We start from the raw sequence: 23,223 nt of genomic DNA on the forward strand, positions 1-23,223 counted from the left end.
CTGTGATCCAAGAAATGAAATTGAGATCTTGTTATATATACTATAGCAGGGAGAGGAAGTGTGTGAACTAAATAGATTCTTCACCAGAAGAATTAAAATAGCTCAGTTTGATTACAGTGACCTCAAAACTAGCTGGCATTAGTTTGCAGTATCAGTACAATGCCGCTAAAATAAACCAGTAATATCTAAATGTATTAACCTCTCAGCAACTTCAGATGGGGGAGGGGAATTTATCCTAGAATAACTATTTCTGAATGTTGAAGTTTGTGTTTAAACAGCAGTCCGGATAATTTCATCAGTCCATAATGCATAGCTGAGTGCCTCTGCATACCCAAAATGTACATAAAGTGATTTCAGATTAGGAGATCTGGCAACAACTGCTCCCAGTATGCTGACAAGTAGAAGTTTATTAGCAAAGCACTCTTTCTAATCATTTTAGGCAAAAAGGACTGGCAACAACTGTTCTTCTTGCAAAATGCTACTTAAAGTTAGTCAGTTATTTTTAAAAGAAGTTGTAGAGGTTGCAGTATGAGTTTCTCCTGCAAAAGGGAATGTGAGAAGGACTGAAAATAAGTAAACTTTCTAGGGGTGAATTGACATTATAGTAGTGATAACACATAGTCTCTGTGATTAAAATTTATTTCTTAAAAACTATTTAAAGCTTTGTATATCTTTAGAACTCTGCCTCTTAATTAATTATAGAGCTTAAAATGTGTGACATCTTTGTTTTTTGGTGGGTTCTTCCCCCCTCCCCCCCTTTTTTTTTTTTAGAACTTCATCCTTATGGTCTTGCTTATTTGCTTTCCTTCTTTGCTATTTCTTCTTTCTTTTTTTCCTGGATGTTGCTTGTTTCCATCATTATACTAGCCCATCAGTTATCCATGTCCTTTCATCTTCAGCCAGTTTTATCAGAAGTCTCACAAAATTCATGACACTGAAGTAAAACAAACAAAAAAGGTGCTAATTTTTAATGAATGGTACTTTTTTCTATTTAGTATTCATTAGTGAATCACCATACCATTTGCTGCCTTGTGTTTTGGAAAATTCTTTTGCTTTATGTAGCTAGATTGTAAGCTCTTCAGAGCAAGGACAGTCTTATTTCATGTCTGAGTGGTATCTGCCACTCTGAAGTGTGTTTGCTGTGTAAATAAAACTCAATCATTCAGTTGGTATTCCCCTGTTCCAATAGTAGGTTACTTACATAGGGGCTCCTGTGTTCTTGTCTCTTCAATTCACTAATCTGTCATTCCTCTGTCACTCTAAATTCTTTAACTTCCAGTCTTCTAGTCAGTGCCTTGAAACAAACTGGAGTGCTACATTTCCAGAGAAAATATTTTGTTTACAATTTTAACATATTTTATTTCTTTAATTTTCCTGTATTTTCTATTTACTTTAGAAACTCTTCTTACATCCGTTGTTTGTTCTACAGTGCACTTGGCACTTAAGAATTGATTTTATTTTCATCTAGCAGAGTAGTATCAATAGTAAAAATGTGATGTCTGGTTTTCAACGTTTAACTTTTAAAACATAAATCTCTATGAAGACTGCTCTGCCTAATGTTTTGTTGACCCAGTGGCAATGGTTTAAATGTTGCCCTGTACAATTAGTGTTTCAGGAATATTTATAGTAAGTCCAGCTAGGTTTCATTTATTAACTAACTACAAATTACTGTTTTGGCTGTCAGCACAGGTTTTGAAAAAGTCATATGTCTGAAAAATCACTTCAAATAGCTGAGCTGATGATGCTTCCAGAGAGGTTAGGATTGTCTTTTTCATAGGCATTTGATTGTGTCGGTGTTTACCTTCTAATTGCCAAATTACTTCTGTTTCAACAGACCAGATTATTTACAGTCTTGTTTGAGCTCTGCTAGGAACATAACAAACTATAGTTTTTGTGTTAAAATGCAGACTAAAAGGCTATTTTTATTTTTCTTGCAGCAAAATGAGAAGGAGAACTTGCTGAAGGAAAGAAACCACATTTTGTCAACTCTGGGTGAGACAAAGCAGAATTTAACTGGACTTTGCCAGCAAGTGTGTAAGGAAGCAGCCTTGAGTCATGAGCAAATACAAATACTTGCAAAATATTCTTCCTCAGATTGTCCACTTTCATTTTTATTCCCAGAGAGAGAACGAACAGCTCCATCTGATAGTGAGCTTGCACTACCAGCGTGTGTAGAATTAGCAGATGGTCTTTCGGGTGTTACATCTACAAATGAGCAGAGTTCTTGTTATCAGCATGTGAAAAGTGTGTGTGATGCAACATACAATCAAGTACAAGAACTGCATTCAGTTTCTGTAAGAACATTAGAGAAAACTTCGCTCGTGGAACAGTGTGGACAGAGCAGTGGTATCACAGACTTCTGTCAGCAAATGACTGACAAATGCACTACAGATGAGTGACTCTAATCTCTTCCTATTGCCAGCCTCTCAACATTGCAACTACAAGTGAGATTGAGCATTATTGTAAAGTACCTTCCAAAGTGAAAGAAAAGACGGAACTTTGTCTTTGGAAACTACATTGACAGTTATATGGTCGTTATATTACGTGGCAAGCTTTGGGTTTGCTCTGTGTAGTTCTAGAGTGTATTTTGTATGTGTCAGCCTTGGAGCCTTTTCTGTGTGGTGATGCTATGGAGAGTTCAGGCAAGTTGTTGGAAAGTATAAACTCTGTGCACAGATGTTTATTTGCGAGGAAGCTTTCATTCAGGCATAGAGCAACCTGCACGCTGATTTATGCCACAGTACCTAATGCCACTCTATCTCAAGAAAAGCCTCCTAACAGGTGTTTATGCACAATGACTTCTATACCTGGAATTCTTACCTCTTTAAGATTTCTTTTTTCCTGGTAGACAAACTTTGAGAAGCATATGTAGCTCTGTAAGTGTTTATTTTGTAGATGGGTTAGAATAGCATGACAGTATGAGGAGATTCAGGGAAGTGTGCTCTGGAACAACTCACTGCTTCCTGCTGTTCCCATCCCTGTACCAGAGACAGCTTTTATTCAATGTATGCCTTTGTCTTAGCTCTCTAGTATATAGTTGAGACAACTGGAACAGCAGTGGTGCTGCAGTATACTGCTCTCGTCTCTAAATTTTGTGGGAAGAATAACAACATACTGGGAAAGGCAGAAGTTTGGAACTGATGCAATTATTTGATTGGAGTGCATTGGGTCCTCTGGCATCTGAATCCCATATGCTTGTTAAAATTCATTGCTGTATTGTGACCTACTGTCCTAGCACCTTCAAGCTTGCTGCTGTTTGTGATAAGTTGGAGTCAAAGCATTGTGAAAGTTTAAGGATGGGTTTGTGTTGTGTGTGGTTTTTTTTGTTGTTTTTTTTTAAGGTATTCAGGCACCAAATTCTTTGACTTCAGTGCCTAATTGCCTAAAGTAATCTACAAATGTGTTTGTTTTCTGATCACTGGGACCAGTAAAGATCTGTTTCAGAATTTCAGTCTTCAGGATACTTTTATGGCTAAACATGTAGTACACTTTGAATGGCTTGTGCTATAAGTATAAACCCATAGAAAGTGTAATAAGAAAATGAGCTGGAGGGTTTACCTTTATTTACTTTGTGAAGGAGAAGTTTAGCCACTAAAAATAATCCCCATTTCTTAGATTTTTATATGGCAGTAGCTGCATATTGTATACCAATGATGCTTTGTTACTTAGATATTATTCTCACGCCAGAACTAAGTATTGAACCTCACCACAGAAAACTTTGGTTTTGCTGGTTTACAAAACATGAAGAATCTTGTACAAGCCAGTGGAATTCTTCATTTCCTACCTCAGAATGTATATTAGCTTTTTGTCTTGTGTGTGCATGTACAGTAGGCAGCAACTAAGCAAAGGACTATTGTAAATACTGCTTTGTGGCTTTATCTTGCAGTGAGGCAAAACTTGTTTTTGGCAAGGCTCTTTTTTTTTTTTTTTTTTTTTCCCCTCCTTCCCCCCTTATAGGTAAGATAGCATTAATAAATATATTAAGACTATTAAGCCACTTATTTAAAACAAAAATTAAAAATTTGACAGATTTCAACAGTACTTCTCGTAACCAGCATGTAATACAAGTGACTACACTACCTCACCTATGGGATTGAAAGTTGATTTAGATCTCTAGTGACATCCTTGGATTTTCATCAAATATCATTACTTTTGTTAAGGGAAAAATTTATGTTAATGGTGCATAGCTTGTATAAATTGCAGTACTTGCAGTAACTGAAATTCAGAAATAAATCGTATATGGCAGATATCATGAGAGTTCTACTGCTCTGGATGTATCTTCAGATAACTGAATTGAAATTCTTTTAAATGACTATCATTTATATATGTTGATCCTGTATATCCATTACTCATGAAGCACTCTGTTTTTTTTTCTCCAGTGGCTGTATATGCCTGGTTAATTTAATCCTGCCTCCCTCCTGTGCTGCCACCTTGGGTGGTGTTTTGCTCCCAAGTCTCCATTTTATTTAAAAAGCAAACCAACAAGAAACAATAAAAAAGCAAGACAGAAAGCCCCAAACCTCTCTACTGTCCATACACAATATCACTTTTAAAGCTGGTGATATTCTTAAATGACGTGGATAATGACATTAAAGCATTGTCCTAATAGTACACACAGTCTAAAATGGAATTCCTTGGGTTAAATGTTTGTTATAAAGGGATGGAGCATATATGTAGAGAATAACTGGCTGGGACCTTAAACGTATCCAGTGACCCAAACCCCTGACATGCTTGGCTATGGATGTTGGAAAACAAGGTCAGTGGTTACCAAGTTCAGATGCCAGAATATCCACCAAGAAGTTGTGCTCCACTGCTGCAGTCTGGTGATCAGCCAGGGTCTGAATTCCACCCAGCAAATGGTGCAGGGCTTCCAGTGCAGAAATCATGGCTGTCACTGATGTAGGATAACCTTCATGTCATGTTTTTAAACGTATGATGAACTTGATGAAGTTTGAGGGTAGGTTTTTGCCTAACCAGCTGCATCTAAATAATTTTTAAAGTATTTATTTAATACAGTAGACCTACAAGTTGCATGTTGACTTCTATAGCCTATATCATCAACTTGCAAACGTTAAGAGTGAATGACAATTTTATGATACACAATTCTCAGGTAAATGTTTTGGAGGTTTTTGTTTGGGGGTTGTTGTTTTTTTCAGTAAAGAAATACTCAATTTTGAAATTGTAAAATACTTTGTTAAAGCATGTTTTAAAATACTTTGGACGGACTATCTTAAAGCCATAAGAGTATGATGGCATACAGATTGTAAAATAAACAGATAATTACAACAGTTGATTTTGTATCTTTCATAATTCAATATTTTCTAAGACTACAATAAAAACCACTATACTTTCTACAAAGGCTTTTCTTTTTTTGTAAAAAATCTTTTGCAGTGAAAGTCTTTACTGGTGCATTATTCACTTTTTTAGTAGCACTACATCATTTCTGCGAACAGAAGCAAAGTAGTCTATAAGTTCCTGAATAATATACACAGTAGCAAGTATTACTGAGTTGGAATAAATTTCCTGTAAGTTTATTTGACTTTTGCGTGTCTTGTTCTATTTGAGGGGGTTTTCTTTTCTGGGTAACTTTGACTTTTTTTATTATTATTTTTAAAATTATTTTAAGGGAGAGAAGAGGTAAATGACTGATTAATGGGATTTCGTAGGTTTGTTGGGTCTTGAGAAAACTTGGAGGTGATGTTTACATGCATAGTATAGATCAGTGCATGAGACTGAGGTTTGTCATGGGGGAGGTTGTAATGATACATCTGTTTATTAAGCTTCTAAAGAAGTATCTTTGTAATTATAGATTTTGTTGGGTCCTGTTAAATAATCAGAAGGATTGCAGAAAAAAAAAAAAACCCAACCTTTGAGAAACTGCATTTATCTTAATCTTCCTCTGTACCTGCTAAACAGTAAACTGTACTACTGGATCTAGCCTTTCAGTATTGCGTTTTGCCTTGCTCAGAAAGCGTTTCATTAGAAGTCGTCCTTGATTTAAAGTTTTTGTAACCTGTGCATTTGACTCTTTCAAGTCTGAAATTACTCGAATCCCACCAGCAGATCCTTCGTTAAAACAGTCTTTTTTGGGGAAAATGCTGGAAGATGATTGATTATAAGGTTCAATTTGCTGTTTATAATTGATAAGGCAGTAAAAGCTGTCTCTTTTTCTCCAGGACAGTTTTGTCCTTGGAATTCGTGGTCACCTGGATTTCGTTAGCGTGTTGTGTGTTTCTTGACTTTAAGAACCAAGGCAGGTTGCACAGGAATGCTAGTGTGGTTCCTCTTTGAAGAAACGTAAAATTTTGATGCAGGAGTCTGTGATAGGTTTGAAACTCCTCTTAATATTCAGCAAGAAACAACGGCAATGAAAGCAAAAAGATGTATATGCCAGAGATCAGTACTGTACAATTGTTCTGCCTCTGGGTCTGTTTTACCACATAAGAAACTAGGAACTGCTGATAATTGGCACCCTTTATGTGAGCTCTGGGTTTTTATCTGAGCGTGACTGCGCTAAGTGAAATTTGTTTAAAGTGAAATAGCAAAATTTCTCCAAAAGCTGAAAAGGTAAAAGCGCTTACTGTAATTGCAGCAGTTTTTGAACCAATTTCTTTAATACTCTTCTGACAAAGGTTTGAGCGTAAAGAAAATAGTTGATCTTTACAGAGAAAAGTGAATGTCCATTTTGAGCACTGAAATATACGGTGAACAAGCTGGACTCTTATGCCTCTTCTATATTCTATTGTTTGCATACTGATTTCTTCTTTGTTTTGTTTTTGATCTTCAAAAGAATAAGCCTCAAAAGCACACAGCTGCAAGTCACTAGCATGTATAAAGGAGAATTTTAATATTGGTACATTAAGACTTACTACTGATTGAATTTGTGGACGGAACTAAAAGAAAAATAAGAAGGGAACATGAGATGGTTTAGCAGAGGTTTGAATAGGAGAGACTTCATGAGTATGAATATTGTAAAAGCCTATTTAAGCATGTGATATGCTCTTCAGGCATCTTAAATTTGTATACACTGCACTTAAGTTTTCTAAATATTATTTTTAATCTTTTTGAATTGCAAATATTAATCTGACAGATCGTGGACACTAGCAATCACTTTTTTCCCCACCTTTACATAACTGGGATGGGGCAGAGAAAGCAGTGTTCACCTTGGAGATTAAAGCTTTAGAAATGAACAGGATCATAGAATCATAGAATGGTTTAGGTTGGAAAGGACCTTGAAGATCATAGAGTTCCAACCCCTCTGCCATAGGCCACTAGACCAGGTTGCCCAAGGCCACGTCCAGCCTGGCCTTGAACGCCTCCAGGGATGGGGCCTCAACAACCTCTCTGGGCAACTTGTTCCAGTGCCTTACCGCCCTCAAAGTGAAAAACTTCTTCCTAATGTTCAATCTGAACCTGCCCTCTTCCAGTTTAAAGCCATTCCCCCTCTTCCTATTGCTACATACCCTAGTAAAAAGTCCTTCCCCAGCTTTCCTGTAGGCCCCCTTTAGGTACTGGAAGGCCACAATAAGATCTCCCCGGAGCCTTCTCTTCTCCAGGCTGAACAGCCTCAACTCTTTCAGCCTCTCTTCATAGGAGAGGTGCTCCAGGCCTCAGATCATTGTCATGGCTCTCCTCTGGACACGCTCCAGCAGGTCCATGTCCTTCTTATGTTGGGGACTCCAGAGCTTGATGCAGTACTCCAGGTGGGGTCTCATGAGAGTGGAGTAGATGGGCAGAGTCACCTCCTTTGACCTGCTGGCCACACTTCTTTTGTTGCAGCCCAGGATACAGTTGGCCTTCTGGGCTGCGATCACACATTGCTGGCTCATGTTGAGCTTCTTGTCAGTCAGCACCCCCAGGTGCTTCTCCTCAGGGCTGCTCTCCAGCCATTCTCTGCCAAGCCTGTATTTGTGCTTGGGATTGCCCCAACCCAGATGTAAGACCTTGCACTTGGCCTTGTTGAACTGCGTGAGGTTGGCTTTGGCCCACCTTTCCAGCTTGTACAGGTCCCTCTGGATGGCATCCCTCCCCTCCAGTCTGTCTGCCTCGCCAAACAGCTTGGTATCATCGGCAAACTTGCTGAGGGTGCACTCAACCCCACTGTCCATGTCGCCGACAAAGATGTTGAACAGTACAGGCCTCAGTACTGACCCCTGAGGAATGCCACTCGTCACTGCTCTCCACTTGGTCATCGAGCTGTTGACCACAACTCTTTGAGTGTGACCCTCCAGCCAGTTCTTTATCCACTGAGGGGTCCATTTGTTGAATCCATGTCTCTTCAATTTAAAGACCAGGATATCATGTGGGACAGTGTCAAATGCTTCGCACAAGTCCAAGTAGATGACATCAGTTGGTCTTCCCTTGTCGGCTGCTGCTGTAACCCCTTTGTAGAAGGCCATCAAATTTGTCAGTCATGACTTGCCCTTGGTGAAGCCATGCTGGCTGTCACCAATCACCTCCTTGTTTTCTATGTGTCTCCGCAGAGTTTCCAGGAGGATCTGCTCCATGATCTTGCCAGGCACAGAGGTGAGGCTGACTGGCCTGTAGTTCCCTGGGTCTTCCTTGTTTCCCTTTTTGAAAATAGGGGTTATGTTTCCCCTTTTCCAGTTGGCAGGAACCTCGCCAGACCGCCACGACTTCTCAAATATGATGGCTAGTGGCTTAGCAACCTCATCTGCTAGTTCCCTCAGGACCCGAGGATGTATCTCATCAGGTCCCATGGACTCGTGCACCTTCAAATTCCTCAGGTGGTCTCACACTTGATCTTCACCTACAGTGGGCGGTTCCCCATTTTCCCAATCCTCGCCTTTGCATTCTGTGTCGTGGGCAGTGTGGCTGCAGTCCTTGCCAGTGAAGACTGAGGCAAAAAAGTCATTGAGTACCTCAGCTCTGTCTCTGTCCCGGGTAACCAGTTCTTGCATTTCCTTCCGGAGAGGGCCCACAGTTTCCTTAGTCTTTCTTTTCCCGCTGACATACTTAAAGAAGGATTTTTTGTTTGTCTTAATGTCCCTGGCCAGATTTAGTTCTCTCTGGGCTTTAGCTTGTCTAACCTGATCCCTGGCTGCTCAAAGTATTCCTCTGTATACCTCCCAGGCTACCTGCCCCTCTTTCCACTCCCTATAGGCTTCCTTTTTACTTTTGATCGTGTTCAGGAGTTCCTTATTCCTCCATGCAGGCCTCCTGGCTTTTCTGCCTGCCTTCCTCTTTTTAGGGATGCATCGCTCCTGAGCTTGGAGGAGGTGGTCCTTGAATATTAACCAACTTTCTTGGACCTCTCTTCCCTCCAGGGCTTCATCCCATGGCACCACACCAAGCAGGTTCTTCAAGAGGCCAAAGTCAGCTCTCCCAAAGTCAAGGGTGGTCAGCCTGCTGCGCACCTTCCTCGCTGCCTCCAGGATGTTTAAACACACATTTCTGTTGAGAACAAGGTGGTGTATGAAGGTTCAGGTAATGGTATTTATTGCCAGGAAATGTTTTGCCATGTCATAGGTTTAAAATTAAAGAATGAAAAGTACTTATTTTTCTGTTGAGCCAGGAAAGGTTCAGGGTAGAACTTGCCAGGAGCGCGTGCTAGAACCCAGGTGTTTTTCTAGTTTAGAGTAGAGAAGGCATTTTTTGCTTTTCTATCCCTTCTCCACTGTTTTGAAGAAAAGTGGAAGAAATTATATTTCCACTAATGCTCATTCAGAAATCCAGTGTAGCTTTCTAAAGATGCTATTAAAAAAATAGCTTTCATATCTGCTAGATATTGTAGGCACGCATATAAATAGTCCCTATTCCAAAGATATTTTGATTAAGGGATGTGACATATTCTAATAACAAGATTTGCAAAGTACAAGATAAACCATAATCTCACTTTAGTTTTAGGACAGTGTTTTGACTTGCTACTTACTAAACACTTCATTAGATAGGCATTCTGGGCTATGAGGAGGGATAGTGTGACTGTGGGAGGGTAAAAACAGCTTTAGACTACATCTGAACATAAGTCTGTTTGGGGGTGGATTGTATTGTCTAAATATTAAGTCTACTTTAATATATTGCCGATATTGCCTCACACTTAAAGATGTTATTAGCAACTAGTAGTAACTGAGCAGTAAATATATATATTTTAAAAAAGAGAAATAATAATAAATTCCCTGAACTGATTAGAAATGCTAGTATCTGCTAGACAGCTGGATTGACACACCTCATTGAGTACCTGGAGCATTCTTTAAGCCCTGCCATCTATATAGGATTTTAACTTAAACCATTCAATGATTCTGTGATTTTTCGCGCATGTGTCATCCTTCTCCTGACAGCATTTGGATCTGATTTTGAGAGGAAACTGGGGAGCGGGACAGCTGATACAGTGCTTCATTCTGGCACTGTCAAGCAGAGGAAAACACACTGCATGGTCAATATTCACTAGGAAGTCTCGAGGTTGTCTTCATAAACTTCACTAGAAGCTGAGCATTTGCTTGTAGATAGTCTTGAACTGCAGTTATCAGCTAGAAGTATTGTGTGCGTGTAGTGGTTTCTTTCCCCTATCAGCTGGTGAGAAGCTTGTTCTGAGTGCTACAGCCAATAAAGAGCTTCCAGCTTTCTGTAGGTTTGTAGATATATTAAAAAATGAAGGTACAGATGAAAACTATCAATGATTTTTTTTATAGGTTCTAGTAGTAATTTAAGACTTCTTGTAACTTCAGCATTTTTTGCTGATGAAAAACTGACTTACCAGTGATTTCATACTGTTCCAAAATTAGAACGTCAAAATGAACATATTTATAATGCCTATAGAAGACATCAGGGAAGTGTCATCTGCTTTTGGGATTTCTGTCGGAACCAAATCAAACAAGAAACTTCTTTGTTCTGTCAGTTTTTTAATTTAAAAACAACTAAACCATGAAAAGCAATAAAACCAGGAAGTGTCAGATTCTGGAAGAGAGAAATCAGTAATTTATAGTATTTCCACATCAAAAAAAGACTTTTGCATTATTTTCTTCACAGGAAATCAGGTTTCTAGTTTTGTTTCTGTGGAAATTTATCACAATTTTCACTTTTTTAAAACTCAGATTTCTACAAAAGTATGTAATTTTAAGAGGAGCCCCTTTGAGAACAGAAGAATCTTGATGCCTGAATAATTTGGGATGTGAAGATATTGTTTCTACAACCTTTTTAACTTTTTTTTTCTTCCAAGCTAATGGCTGCCTTAAAATTAAGGGCTAGTGAGGATCTTACATGTGTAATACAAATTCCCAGATGTCTATTTCATACAGTTAAATAAAAACTTGATTTTCAAGACTGTCGGTGTACTGTTGCTTTTCCTTTTATTTCTGTCCATGATGCGAGCAGATAACTTTTTTCATGAAAAAGATCTGGGATGGGGGTGGTGGGGAGAAGGGCGGCCAACTAGGACTAAGTCCAACCCCGGACTCCTTAGAGAGGTCTTGCTGATGTTTTAAATAAGGCCCTGAGTCCTGCTCACTGAGCTGGAATGTGAGCGTGCGAATGCGCCTGCACATCTCTCTCAATCACTCTTCTCCTGAGAAGCCCGCATCGTTTTCATTCTACAAATGGTAACTATCCGGTGGCTTCTTTTGTGATTGGAACTGTGCAGTCTTATTTTCTTCTTTGAACTATAGATGGCAGCATGATGCTGTGTACTTCTGCATTAGTCCTCAAAGCGACAACAGTAAAATCTGTATTGGTGTAAAAAAAACCAAAACAAAACAAAAAAACAACCCCCAAAACTAGTGGAAAAGTGAATTTAAATTATTTTTTTAAAAAAATAATTTAGGAGACATTTCAATATCTAGCTTTTCAACCTGAAAATTATGTTTAACAATTTACTAATTTCAACAGATTAGAGGTGCAAATGCAGCATGCTGATTTACCGACGGTGTTGTATTGAATTCAGGTCTGAATTCCAAAGGTATGCATTCTGCCTGTAACTTTTCAGTCTTGAAGTATATCACATCTTGTGGACTTGTTCTTATTTCTGTCTTGAATTTGACAGTAAAAATAACGAACAAAATCTCTCCTAAGGCTTTCTGCATTGTGAACACACTGAAGTTTGCGAGTACATCAAAGTTTGCCTTGGAGCCTGGCTTGACAGTGTTTTAGCACCTTTATAACATTAAATGTGCATTAGCTCAAGGAGGGCACGTTACTTATTTTCAAAAAGAGAAGAGGTTTTTACATTTTATGCCAGCACTGGAACTTTTAAATATAAATAGGGACAGAAATAGATTATGGTTTAAAAATCAAGCTACTGTTTTCTAAATCATACAACTTTGCTTGAAGGGACTCAATCTAACAGCATCCCTAGTTTGTGGTCAAGAAATTGTGATCTTGCCATTTTGTGCATACTGCGCAGGGAGGTAATTTCCACAAAGAAAGTTGAGGGTGATTCTGTTCCTTCTTTCTCCCTTCTTGGCGGACTCTCATCTTACTGCACGCTGCTCTGAAGAAGAAAAATGTTGTTTTCAAACAAGCCAAATGGTACCAGGTGATCCCGAGTGTTTGGTATAACCAAACAGAGCAAACCAAGCTTTGGAAGAGAAGATTTGCTTTTACGTGTTTTACACAGCATCAGCTGCAGCTCTCAGTGGATGCCATGTAGCGCTGCCCACAAAGACAGGGAGAAGGAGAAAGAGTCAATTGAGATAAAATAGATGCCTATGTTTAATTATTTTGCTGAGAAACTATGGTAGTATCATTCAGGTTGATGTCAGTACGCTGGACTAAGCAAGTCCAAGAGTGTATATTAAAGAAGAATGAAGTTACAAGCTAGCATTCCAGTCGCAGGCTGAAGCTTTGTGTACTTCTTAATTGCTTATATAGATAAAATACTTGAAAACTCAGCAACGCACAGATGCTAACAATAAATTCTCCCATATCCTTTTCTTCCCCGTCATCAGCTTAAAAAAATCCCAAGCTTGTTAGTCCATGTGTATATGGCAAAATTTTCTGCCATAATATTACCAAAAATAGTTACATTTTTATATAACTCTTCCTACAGACACAGTAATAAAAGTGCTTTTAGGAATATTAATTTGCTTGAAAAATGACAAGCTAAACTGGAAAACAGCTTTTTGTTTGAACAGTATGTAGAAAAGTCTTTGTTCTCAATGTATTAAAATGCAAATGTTAAAAGCAAGAACGTACAGATGTCATAAGAAGAAAATCCTTATTTCAAAGCTGATATATTCCCCTATTACTTTACAGTTATGAGAAATTTCCAAGTATTTCAAATGCTTTTTCTTAGTAATGGAAAATGACCCATGTATAATTCCCATCTCAAAAATAGCTTAAAGAAATTCTTTATTTGAGCTGTCAAAAATTATTTCTGCCCCGTCTTAAAATCAAATGGTTATGCTTCAGCCCGGAGAGTATATTTAGCACCGGACTATAAAACTCTGAAAATGCAGCCTGAAACATTGATGAAACCAAGCAATAAAACAAGACGGCACATTAATCCTTCTTTACTCTTTTCCTATTCTGTTAATTTGAAGATCTGGTATCTGATCCCAGAAATATTCTTTGTCGACTGGGTTACCCTGTGGAGCTCTTAATGGGGAAGAAATAAGCTAGGAGGAGGAAGGCTGAGTGCTGCAACTGAGGCGCTTGCCATGTGATGCGTTCCAATACTTTCAGAGATACTCTCAGGGCTGAAATTTTGCTTGCAGGCTCACAAATTTAAGAAATCTATCAATCAAAAGAAAATGTTATGCCGAGAACCCAGCTGCTGTGCATTGTTGGGAGTTTGGGTTTGTTTCCCAACGGAGCTGTGATTTGGAGGCTGAGGCTCAGAGATCCAACAGCTGCTGTTTGGGGTTGGCATTTTGGCGTTGCAACTTTTTGATGTGGTAATTCTTCTAGGGAAAATGCCTCGGGGAGAAACGCGATCTCACATACTGTTGCAGGAGGCATCGCGTTGTCGAAATTGTTCATTCATAGCCATCTTCTACAGGTGGCCTGTTGCTTGGAAATAGTCACGTTAGTGCCGAACGCATTGTAGCTAGCTATGCTAAGTTCATATCTTAAAAAAACAATGCTTGGGTTTTGTTCTCTCATTAGAAAACGAGTTGCAGCAGCTGGAGACATAATCACTCCAGCTGATGTATTTATGAATGCATGCAAAAATACTTTAAAAGTCAAATTATTCATAAGGAACGGTGGTTTTAATTTTCCCTTTAAATCTCAAGTCGGACTGAGCAATGCTGATGAATAAGTTTGATGTCTCTCAGCACCACAACATCCTTTATGTTGAGAATCACCGATGGGATACTGACAGAAGTCAGCTAGATCACAGACCTTGCTTTACTGTTGTTAGCTAGCCAATATAAGTTAAAAAGAAAAACCAAAACGTAAAGCCTTTGCACAAGCTTCCTGGTTTTGTAATGTCCTTTTTGCCTTTCTCTTCCTCCCAATTTGCCACTAGTCATACAAAAGAAGAATCCTAATCCTGTGTGTGCTGTGGGACCATCATCCTGCAGCACCACCAGTCAAGTCTACGAATTAGTAGGATCCAGGACTATGCTCTCCTCCCTCTTCACTAGAATGTCATTTATTATTTTATTCTTTTTTCGTAGATCAGAAAAATATTGTGCAAGACTTAAAACAAGTCTTGTGCTTTTGCTGATTTTCTTCTGCTATTTTTATCCCCCTTCAAATCCTATTTTGCGCTACTCAGATAGGAAGTAAAACACATGAAAAAGTGGTGTGATATTAGTCATGACTCCTCCCACACAGTTTTTAAAATGATGGCTTAATCATTTCAGGTTTTTAAAACTGTAACCCTAAACTGTAAATTAGACCAGGTATGATACATCCTCATTTTTTGCTGAATGGTGGTCATCAAAATAAGTGCTTTTGTGTTGTGTTCCTTTATTCCTACTGTCTTCAACGTTAGCACAGAGCAGTCAGGGATCTAAATGGACAAACCACTGTGGCAGGGCAAATTGCGTGTGTAGCTCCATAGCTACAGCTTCAGCATCCCCAGCCTTCATCTCCTTCATGGACAATCTGAAGCAGGGTAGCCGGCAGTCATCTCTGTGGCCAAAATTCGTGGGCTACTCTGAAATCCCTCTGCTTGTCGAGGCCAGATCTGCTCTGTAATGGCACGGAGTTGTCACCTCTCATCTGGTCCCCTGATGCAGGCGACACATGGGGTTCAGGTCTCTTCTGTAGAAAGATGCTAGTATGGAAATCGTGAAGTCAGGTAGTTTCTTCAGCTCTGCTCTGAGGCTTGAACTGTCTCATGGCGAAGTGGTGTAACAAGGTGGCTGCAATGATAGCAGATCTGGCAGGAGGGCACAAAAACGTAGGTTATAATGAGGCTTTGTAACAAAATTCCAAAGCGAGTAGTAAGACAAATTGAAGCACCTTGCTAACTGGCTAGGATTCCTGTTGTTGAGAGATACTGAATGAACTCAGGCTAGCTTGAAAAGCTGAGTGGATATGCTCTCCAATTCTGTGTTCTTCCAGGGGTGAAGAAATTCAGAGGGCTCACTGTGGGAACAGCAAATACAGGAAGTAGTTGAATTGCTGCACAGAAATACCCCTATCTGACTAGATGCCTTGTAAACTCCAAGGTAAAGTACCTGTGGTTGCGATTAATTTTGCTGCTGCCATCAGTGACACTGGCAGAGGGATTCGGTTGCCTAAAGATAGGTGTTCAGTACCATTTCAGGTATGAGGATCTCCCATATGTCGTATGAGGTTAAGTTTATGTGATATCTTACATACTTGATGGCACTTACTATTATGCCTGAAGTGGAGGCATAATTAAAAGAAGGGTTGTTATAGCACTGGACATCAAAGCACCCTTTAGACAATGCAATGGAAAGCCACTAGTCAACCTAGCTAGCAAAATCGGGAAAGATAACTTTAAATGACGGTACAGAAAGCTTTGGCAGCTCTCCAGCTTTGCTCAGGAACTGTTGGAAGAGGAGGTAGGTAGTCTAGTTTAAGGACAGGGTGGTGGTTTTTCTCAGAAACCTCATTCCAGGAATCACGTCAACTTGGGCAACGGGAACTTCAGATTGAAAGAAGACATCTTAAAGCACTGGACAACAAAGCACCTTTTAGATATTAAAAGAAAGCCAATAGCTAACCAAGCAAAACTGGGAATTATCATACTGGTGAAACAGGCCGGAAACCACATTGTAGTCAGTAAATAAATCAGAAGAATGAAAACAAGTTTGTGAGGGGAAACAAGAATTCTTAGTTCAGGAAAAATGAATCGGGAAATAAGGTTGAAATTAGGGGAACCCACAAATCGCAAAAAGGAAGTAGTCCTTCTTGTGTTGTATAATTTGACATGGACGATTTTGGTGCTGCATTTTGAAGGCTATTGTGAGGCTAGCTTTGAAACCAGACTTCTTGCCTATCCAGATGATGAGCTTGGAAGCAGGCCTCAGTAGCTACTGGACAGTGCCTTCTGCAGTGCTTTCATCCAAGTGTACATCCACAGGTCTGCTAATTTAGTACTCTTGTAGTTCAGTGTCAGGCCAAGTGGAATTGATGGGTACGTCCAGACAGCCCGTAGGCATCAGTGTTAGTTGGATGAGGCAAGCGGATCAGAAGTCTGCTGAGCTCCTAGTCACCCTGCGACTGTTCATCAAGAGCCTTCTCGGCATAGTTAGAAAGACCAAAAGAAAATCTGAAAAATCATAGGGAGATATTTTGTTTAGTTAAAGCTTTATTCATTATAGTCACTGTGGGCATTAAATATTTTGAGAGTGTTAGACAATGGGATAAAACCAAACGTGAAGAGCAGATAAGGTCTCCTGGTTTTATATTTCTCAGATATTCTTCGAATAAATCTACATTGAATTGAATGCTTTAAAAGTAAGAGTCTTGTTCCAGTTAGGGATTTTGGATAGCAGGTTACTGTCACTGGTTGTATGTGTTTCAAATGTTAGCAAATGGATTTTAACAACAGTGTTGCAGAATCAGTAAGCATTAGCTCCATTGTATGGATTAATAAATTATGCCCCTAAAAAAGCTGATTCAGTGCTTGAGGCTGCCCTACTGTCCAGACAGCGCTCGTATAGCTAATATACCTTAACGATTGTCAGCTGGGCCTAGAAGCTGTGCTGAAGCTCTAAGCTAGACCCTTGCCATCCCTATGGACAGGTTGCCTGGAGAAATTGTTGAGGCCCCGTCCCTGGAGGTGTTCAAGGCCAGGCTGGATGGGGTCTTGAGCAACTGGTCTAGTGGGAGGGGGGTTGGAACTCAATGATCTTCAAGGTCCCTTCCAACCTAAACCGTTCTATGATTCTGTGATCTACAAGGTATTTGGCTGAATTTGAGCACAGCAAGACTGTGGGGAGCAATGCCATAGTTCAGTTCTTGACTTCCTCCTTCTACTCTCTGTTGGCTGCGTGCAGCATCATGTGTAGAGGAAGAAACAAAGTACAAAAAATGGTAATTATGATTTGATCTATTTTAATGTAGGCTTCCTGATAAGAAACAGGTGGAGAGAAGGAAAATTCAAGTGGTTGTTTGAAATGGGTGAGTCCAATCCTTGAGTCTAACTGTAAATATCACAGACAGCCTAATTCAAAGAGTTTGGTTTTAAGTCAAAAGTGAATGGAACAAAGATATGTTTTGTCCCTCTTTCCTCCCTCCTCTTTGCAAAGAAACCTACTCAGTAAAATAAGATTCCCAAGAAAAAGAGGCAGTCCTAATATCAGGGTGTAGATGACAACCACAGCCAGGAAGAGTCACCGAGTATTGAATATGTTTTTAGTAGTAGAACTTGAATTCAAGAAAATGTCCCATTTCAGAAGCTGAAGGTGAAAGACCCCTGCCAATTCTGACTGAGGAGTGAGGAAGGGGGTGACTGGTGTTAGACTGGTTACTTTCTTTCTCCATCAAGTTGCAGTTGACCAGCCTGTTTTGCTCGAGCACACTGCAGAAATTGTGTATGTTTGCATCGATTTGAGAACGTGCAGTCACTGATGTTTGTTGGTTTTTTGTTTTTTTTAAGTATTGTGTTTTGTGTGAGGATAATGATGCTGAGAAAAGTTATTGAAAATTTGGCACGACAAGCTATACTTTTTGTCTGAATTAAGAAAAAAAGCGGTAGGAAATAATAACATCCGAACAGCTTATAAACAACAAACTTTTAATACCAACTGTTGTTTTGTCCTATTTAGGACTGCCTGATCACATGGTGATTTACTGACTTCACTGATAATGCTTCCAGAAATCATAAGGAGGATGTGGGAACACTTCTGAATATTTACAGAACACTTCAAATTCTTTATTTCTCACGTAGCCAAACAGCAACTGTAACTTCCACAAAGCTGAACGACCAACTTCTGTTTTGCTGAATTCTTTTTCCATTCCAATATTAAACTTGAGGATTCAAGATTTTCCTTGTTATTCACACTAGTTTTTCTTGTTCCTTGCAAAGACCAAGAGTTGTGACAGGAGCCACTGCAAGAAAAATCAGTCTTACAATTTTGGTGACAGTAATGACTTGCTAAATATGGAGATTATTAAGTGGAGCTGTATATGCTCTTATTAGAGAAGGTGGTGGAGAAAGATCTTACCTATGTTGGACAGGGTTGTTTCTAAACTGTTTCTTAATCCTGAGCTATCTTCCTCAAAGGAGGGAGGAAGATCTCATCTTAATTCTTGGATTATGTGAATAATATTTAGGCTTACAAATGCACCGCATAAAAATCATGATGTCAGAAGCCATACTGGAAAGATTCTTTTTATTCACTGAGGAATTTTTTCCTGTGTTTATTTGCTGGCCCGTATCGAAAATGTCTTTTGACCCTTCACCCCTCCTCTAAATAAAATCCCAGATAATTTTTGCTATTCTATCCATCTGTATGTGCTCTTTAAGGAAAAAATCCAGATAAAGAAAAGTTTAATTCTAGCTCACTGGCATCAAACTAAGTTGAAAACAGTTCAAATCTCTTACTGAACTTCAGAAAATGACTTTTCCATAGACTTTTCCTCCATTTAAGTAATCTGAATAATTCAGGAACAAATACAGCAGGATAACTACCACTAACAACAATGTAAAATAAAGTGTTTCAAAGACTATGACGGGAAGTGCAAGGAATTTACAATGAAGTGTGAAATCAAGATTGTTGTTCTCCTAACGTGGCTGATTAAGATTTTCATGACATTAAACGACTTCAGCTCAGCTACGTGCAGTGAAAATCAACAACTGTTTTGTCAGGCAAATCAGACGTGGAGATTTCTATACAAGACAGGAAATAAATGAAGTTCACAAAAGAAGAGAGGTGACTTTCTCTTTTATCCCAGATCTCTCTTGCAATTAGCAATGCCTGGTATGTGCTTGCTTTTGGACTAATTAAATCACCCATACTGTAATGATCCTTCTTCTCATGCCAAGTCTGAGACAAAACCCTGGAATAGGGCCATCCTGCTGTGGCAAAGTGAGGTGAATTACTAGATTGGTCATAGAGAAGAGCAGCCTGGTGGCCTGGGAAGTCTCTAGCCCAGGGCCCCAAGGACATGGGTCCAGGGTCTTTACCCTTCATCTTCAAAAGCTCTGACACTGGGGGTTGCGTGGGTGGCCCAGATGGCTAGAGACACCTGGGAAGAGAAAAGGAGATGTTACTGCACCTTGTGATGCCTCGCATGCCTCGCATGTCTGCTGAAGTGCTGGTTCAAAGTCCTCTGTTAGCTCCTGTAAGTCCCCACTGGTAGGTCCCTGCAGCTGGGGCCACCTAAGGTGCCCTGACTTAATGCCACCATGATCTCCTTCAAATACTAAATAGGTTTAAAGGGGCTTCTCGGTATATAAGAGCACCTAACTGTATTAAAGGAGTTGCTGTACGCATTTCTCGTTTAGAAAAAACTGTCCCTACTGCAAAGAATTTACAGTAAAATGAGACACGTTTGGAAGAATTATCCTCACAGTTTTAATTTTTATCAGTGAAAACAATTTCTAGCTTTGTACAAAGCATTTTGTTAACTTATCCTCGTCTTGCATATTGTGTGCTATTAAACCTGAGTAGGCACTGAAGCCTGTAAATGTCTCAGATGTTCTAGGGGCAAAGGAAATCTGAATACAGCTCTCCCTCTACAATGCTGAATCCGGCCAAACCAGAATTATTTTCCAGTCACATTAACAACATTTTATCAGAAACACATGAAGAGGCTCTGAAGTACTTTAATTCTTCACTGAAAAGCGAGAAGGGTTCAGATTCTTCTCTGGCAGAGAATGTTTATGTACTTTCCCTTTTCTCCTAAGACCTTCCTACAGGTTTGAAATGGCTCTCACTTGCTACTGCTGTGAGAAGGAGAAGGAAAAGGGGAAGTAAACAGCTGTCTACCAGAGGCAGGTCAGGGTCCTCTAATCTTCCATTTTGTACATACAAGATTAAAGGTCTGCTCTGAGTTTTGATTAAGAATGCAAAGTTAAAAGATTAAATACCAGCAAGCCAAATTAAAGAGGTTTAAGTCAATCTCAGAACTCATCAAAGTACCAAATTTTTAAGCTGTCATTACAACATAGGATTAGTGCAAAGCTTCCCTGAAACCTGATTTGATGTCCTTCAGTCAACAATGTTATTCTCCCTGCAGTTTTGTGCTCTCCGCATAAAACCAGCTATTGTCTTGTATTTAGAGCTCATCTCACCTAGATCCTTCTTTGACTTTTTCTTTTTTTATACCCGTGTCCCAGTTAATCTAGGAACCCTACATTTTTTTTGTGACCTGGAGTTTATACTCCAGCAGCACTGTACTGCTATGTATTATGCCCTGTCACGAAATGCATTAAAGCTTAGTAAATGTGTCTGGTTTAGAAAAAAGGTCTTAGTCACTTGGATAGTTACAGACTATTCCTATGAGTCTCAAGAAGTAAATAGGTCCCACTTCCTTTGTACATTTCAGCCAACTGATTCCAAAGAACCAGGAAGAAGGAAAATGTAATAAGTAACTAGAATGAGATGAGGTTAATATGGTTGTCACCATTGGGTGTCTGAAAATGAGTTTTAACAGTCCATAACTGATGTTCGCATCTTTTCAGAACCACGAATCATTTCAGCTGAAATTTGTGAAAACTTGCGATGGGGAGGGCAGAAGTCCGGAGAGTGATTGTATGCGGGAGTCTGCTAATGCAAATAACTACTTTGGTAATAAATTTTACAAACTGTCATAAATGTTATTTAAATCTCATGCTGTAATGCATTAAAGTAGATGTCCCCTTGGTTTTCAGTATAATAAATTGGCTTCTTTCCATTTTTTATTTATAGAATTTGGGATGTCTCAGCTACATTAAGATTATGCTTTCTAGGATTGTAACCACAAAATAGAACTTAATAACATTAATAAATACTGTACTAATTAAAACTTTAATTTGAAGTTATTCCCTTTTGTAAGATAGTGTGCTAAGCGATCTGTTTCAAAATTTTCATCTTAAGACCTAGAATTTTTTGTAAGAGGTAAGAACAAATGTGCAACTTTTTTAACATTTTAACTTTCCTATACACCTGTGCGGTATGTCTTATCCAAAGTATCAAACTTATATGTTAAAATACATCTTTTTTTGAAAAAGGTAAATTAAAATTCGTGTACTTTATTGACATACAATGTCTTCATTTGTATATTAATAAGTACTCCTCCCTGTCTATTCTGTATCTTATGATAATTTCTGAGGCTGTTGCCTTTATTAAGAGACATTGAAAAATACTGCTATAAAAGTTATGTAAACATAATATACTGTTGTCAGTACCTAGTATCTTTCAGAAATATTCTTCAGGATGATGGAAGACAAAGGATAAATTCCCGGGCTTTGAAAAAAGTTACATTTTTTCCCTTAGAATAGTTTTCCACCATCTTTTTCGAAAGTGCCTATTGATCTCATTTGTTTTGGACCTACTGCATACAACCTGAAAATACTTTCATTCAGCAAATAAAATACAAATTAGCTAGGTTTTCTGGAAAAACTTAACACGTGCCTTTTGAGTAAAGGTGGGGAAAAATGAATGCAGAAAACAAGAAGAATCATGAAAGCTGCATCCAGCTCTGGAGCCCAACATAAGAAGGACATGGATCTGCTGGAGCGTGACCAGAGGAGAGCCACGACGACGATCCAAGGCCTGGAGCACCTCTCCTATGAGGAGAGGCTGAAAGAGTTGGGGTTGTTCAGCCTGGAGAAGAGAAGACCCTGGGGAGATCTTATTGCAGCCTTCTAGTGCCTAAAAGGGGTACCCCAGGAGAGCTGGGGAAGGACTTTTTACTAGGACATGTAGCGATAGGAAGAGGGGAAATGGCTTTAAACTGGAAGAGGGCAGGTTCAGATTGAACATTAGGAAGAAGTTTTTCACTTTGAGGGTGGTAAGGCACTGGAACAGGTTGCCCAGAGAGGTTGTTGAGGCCCCACCCCTGGAGGTGTTCAAGACCAGGCTGGACGTGGCCTTGGGCAACCTGGTCTAGTGAGAGGTGTCCCTGCCTATGGTGGGGGGGTTGGAACTCGGTGATCTTCAAGGTCCTTTCCAACCTAATTCTATGTTTCTATGATTCTATGAAGGAGGGAAAACAGTTATTGCTTACAAATTTCTTGGCATCCAGCTCCTGGCAGACTTGCAGTTATTTTATATCTGAATTTCCCTTGTTCATGATTTCGCTTACTGGTATTCAAGTTGCAGACAGAAACGGAAATGGTAGAAGGTGATTTCCAACCCACAACAATCGTGGCAGGTGAGGTAGTCACAACAAACCCTATCTCCTGAAAACGATATTGGCAAATTCATCTCGGGTAAACAGATAAAGATTGGGCAGAATTTGGGTAAATCTATTCATGAGTGGATAAAGTTGGGATGCAGCTGACTCCTACTATTTTGTGCTAATTTGTTCCTGCTGTTTGCTGGGCTTTTTCTTTTTCAAAATGTAGAGTGTAGGAACAGTTATACTGACTGTACATGGGCCCATCTGGCTGTGTGTGCACCTTCTGACAGTGGCTAAATCACTTTGGGCAAATACAGAGTCATCCTTCCCCTGTTATTTCCTCCCAGTGTTCTGCAGGCTATGGGCTTCCTGAGCCCAAGATTGTATTTGAATTGTTCTCTTTAATGGTTTAGTGTTCCTTTTGGTATTTAGACGAAGTGTACACTTGACACCATAGTGAGTGTCGCTGTTTAAGTACCTGCCCCCAAAAAATCATTCCTCTTTTGCTTTTACATCTCCTGCCTGACCATTTCTTCTGATATCCTTAAGTATTTGTATTCTGAAGAAAAAAAAGAA

The 23,223-nt window shown here is 39.3% G+C and overlaps 1 protein-coding gene and 1 long non-coding RNA gene across 2 annotated transcripts in view; both read left to right on the plus strand.

The window, feature by feature from the left end:
* The window catches only part of BACH1 (BTB domain and CNC homolog 1), a 29,052-nt gene extending 23,700 nt beyond the window's left edge, over nucleotides 1-5,352 (plus strand). Inside the window, exon 5 of the mRNA XM_082490154.1 lies at nucleotides 1,938-5,352. Within this exon, the coding sequence (XP_082346280.1) occupies nucleotides 1,938-2,399 (462 nt within the window). The 3' untranslated portion in view covers nucleotides 2,400-5,352. The remainder of the gene's footprint in view (nucleotides 1-1,937) is intronic.
* A 10,123-nt stretch (nucleotides 5,353-15,475) lies between these two features.
* Nucleotides 15,476-18,174, plus strand: LOC309674464. Its single transcript, XR_014269395.1, has 3 exons — nucleotides 15,476-15,575; nucleotides 17,443-17,499; nucleotides 18,147-18,174. It is a non-coding gene; the product is annotated as an uncharacterized lncRNA (long non-coding RNA).
* The last annotated feature ends 5,049 nt before the right edge of the window (nucleotides 18,175-23,223 follow it).

Source organism: Vanellus vanellus, assembly GCF_965231255.1.
Source record: "Vanellus vanellus genome assembly, chromosome: 1".
Classification (NCBI taxonomy): domain Eukaryota; kingdom Metazoa; phylum Chordata; class Aves; order Charadriiformes; family Charadriidae; genus Vanellus; species Vanellus vanellus.